Below are 2500 nucleotides of genomic sequence, written 5' to 3' on the forward strand. Positions count from 1 at the left end.
CAAAAAAAAAATTCCACGTAGTTGCGGCCGCGATACCCCGCTCCTCCCAAAACCCCACCCGACATCCAAAAAACCGGTGTGTTTACATGCGTCACATGAAATCCGTTTTTACGACGTACACTTTCTTGCATTCTCGCAAGTTGGCAACCTGGCCAAATTTATGGCTTACTTGAAATATTTTCGGCCTAAATGATTTCCTTATTTAAATTTGACCATACTTCGCCCAAACGGTGCCGAGCCGAAATTTTTTCACAAAAAAACGGAAAAGACAGGCTAGTCTCTGGCAAGAAGTCTTCCACAATTAAGACAATACAATTCCAAATTTATTGAAACCGTGCAGGACCTCCTGAAGTAGTCAATGGCTGCTCAATGGCTGCCAATCAATGGCTGCCAGGCATTGGCCTTGGAAAATGTGTTCTCCGTATTCTCCGAGACGATAAAATCTAGCGTCTTTCTCCGTATTCAGCTGCTGAATAATGCAAACTGTTTCAACAATGCCCTTGTATTCAGAGTCAGTACAGCGAACATACTTTACCTTCCTTCCGCAGCAAGTTCGCAGCGGCGGGAAGTTTAAAACAAAAAGGATTAATTTTGTGGCTTTGCTTTTCACTATTCCACTAAAAGGATTGCCTTGAGCAAACTAATGATACTGCGATCGAATGAAAACAGAAGCATGTTTGCGATTGTAGATGTTATTTGTTTAATTGTATAACTTCCCGAGTCAGCAGTTTCCTCTAAAGCCAGGCAAGCAAAAATTGCTATTATAGTTTTCCAATAGGGTTCAAGTATAGAAGATTGAGAGATTAAATATGTCGGATCACTGGCGAGTTGTTTTTCGCAATTTCATCATCAATAAGCCCGCAGAGTCTGAAGTATATTCGAATATTCGTTCATTCGCTGGCCTCAGCTATTTGCGCAGCTGGCATGGCGTACACCGTCTTGCAGAACAGATGGAATGGTAGCATCTCTTATAAGACGACAATTTCTGGAAGTCGCCGCTTTAGTCACAGACCTAGTATACAAAATGAAATTCATCCTTGTGGCCGCCCTGCTTCTGGCAATTTTTGCAGTCGTCCACGTATCAGGCGACCGACAAAATATGTGCAATCTGTTCACCGTGCCGGTATTATCGTCGATCGCGTGTAAAATGTTCTGTGTGATCGGGGGCCAAAGTGGAGGATACTGCAACAGCAACGGTCTTTGCACCTGTCGCGCAGAAGAGTATGATACTATGCTGAAACCACTGTGAAATAAAATGTAATTCAAGGGCGGTTCCTACTAGTTGGTTGCTTTCCTTCAATCATTAATATCACATTAATAGCAGCAGTAGCGACTATCTCACAGCTGGGCGGCGCATAATCAAGTAGTCATCACAACTTGATACCGCGCTGTTTTTTCGTCGTCACGGTCGCGGTTATCGCTGCGCTAGCCGATTGCACGTGAACCCGTTCCGCCGTCTCATCGTTGGTTATCGTTGTCAACATTGTTGCCCTTCTGATCTCGCTGATGCCGCTCAATTATTAAAGTGATTCTCTTATAATGCAGCGCACGTCACGGTTGGTTCTGAATCAAAACGATGGTAAGTGGCACCTGCTCTTTGGGTGTTATTTTAAAGTAATTCGGGTTATTTCTGCAGAACGCATTTTGGCAAACGATTATCGAGAAAACTTATCGCCGCTAACGCAATGGATTCACCGGAAGGCCAGGCACGTTTGCAGTTTGTCGATGGTGAAAAAACGATTGCCAGTTCTGTCCTGGGCATCGAGTTATCAGCTATCTTACCTGCTATTCGACACGATCGCCGGTGTTACCGTGGCCCTGACGGCGATTCCACAGAGCATCGCGTATGGTATTCTTTCAAATATGGGCCCGGAATACGGCATTTATTCCAATGTGATGGGCTGCATTGGATACGCACTGTTGGGCAGCGTCAAGGACGTGACCATGGCTCCCACCTCGCTGACGGCAATTCTGGTTCAGGGCATCGTCTCCGAGTTGCACTACGGCACAGCTCTACTGACATTCCTGTCGGCGATGATCACGATCGCATTCGGGGTGCTGAATCTGGGCATTCTCGTCCGTTTCATCTCCATTCCCGTGGTGATGGGTTTCCAGACGGCCGCCTGCTTGACGATCGGTAGTGCCCAGCTGCGATCACTGCTAGGAATCAGCTCCAAAGGCAAAGGCAGCGATTTTGTGTCATCCTGGTCGAATGTGTTGACGCACTTCAGCGAGGTTCGATTGGCCGATAGTCTGCTCGGCGTGGGATCCATAGCGTTCCTGTTGCTGTTCCGGGTAAGTGTTTAAGGGTTTTTGGGTACCGTTGCAAACATCCGGTGTGACCGATTGCTTCCTTTTCTTCGCCAGCTAACAAAGAATGTAGAAGTATGCAGAACGCGATCCGTCTTCAAATACGCTAGACTGCTGAGTAATGCGATCGTGGTTGTGATCGGTGCTACGTTAGCGTTCCTCCTTACGACGGACATCGATCACCCGGTTT

General features: G+C 46.7%; 2 protein-coding genes across 5 annotated transcripts in view; one reads left to right on the top strand and one right to left on the bottom strand.

The window, feature by feature from the left end:
• Positions 1-217, bottom strand: part of LOC125950725 (multiple coagulation factor deficiency protein 2 homolog) — a 3883-nt gene extending 3666 nt beyond the window's left edge. The window contains exon 1 of one of the 4 annotated variants that reach the window (XM_049678963.1): positions 1-212. This exon is cut by the window's left edge and continues 279 nt beyond it. The gene's annotated coding sequence lies outside the window, so the exon portion shown is untranslated. The other 3 variants (XM_049678965.1, XM_049678964.1, XM_049678962.1) reach the window with 3 other exon arrangements.
• A 1264-nt stretch (positions 218-1481) lies between these two features.
• LOC125950692 (sodium-independent sulfate anion transporter-like) overlaps positions 1482-2500 on the top strand; it is a 2134-nt gene continuing 1115 nt past the window's right edge. The window contains exons 1-3 of the mRNA XM_049678912.1: positions 1482-1579; positions 1637-2295; positions 2368-2500. The exon at positions 2368-2500 is cut by the window's right edge and continues 1115 nt beyond it. Coding sequence (XP_049534869.1) covers positions 1540-1579; positions 1637-2295; positions 2368-2500 — 832 coding nt within the window. The 5' untranslated portion in view covers positions 1482-1539. The remainder of the gene's footprint in view (positions 1580-1636; positions 2296-2367) is intronic.

The sequence above is a fragment of the Anopheles darlingi genome, chromosome 2 (assembly GCF_943734745.1).
Source record: "Anopheles darlingi chromosome 2, idAnoDarlMG_H_01, whole genome shotgun sequence".
Lineage (NCBI taxonomy): Eukaryota > Metazoa > Arthropoda > Insecta > Diptera > Culicidae > Anopheles > Anopheles darlingi.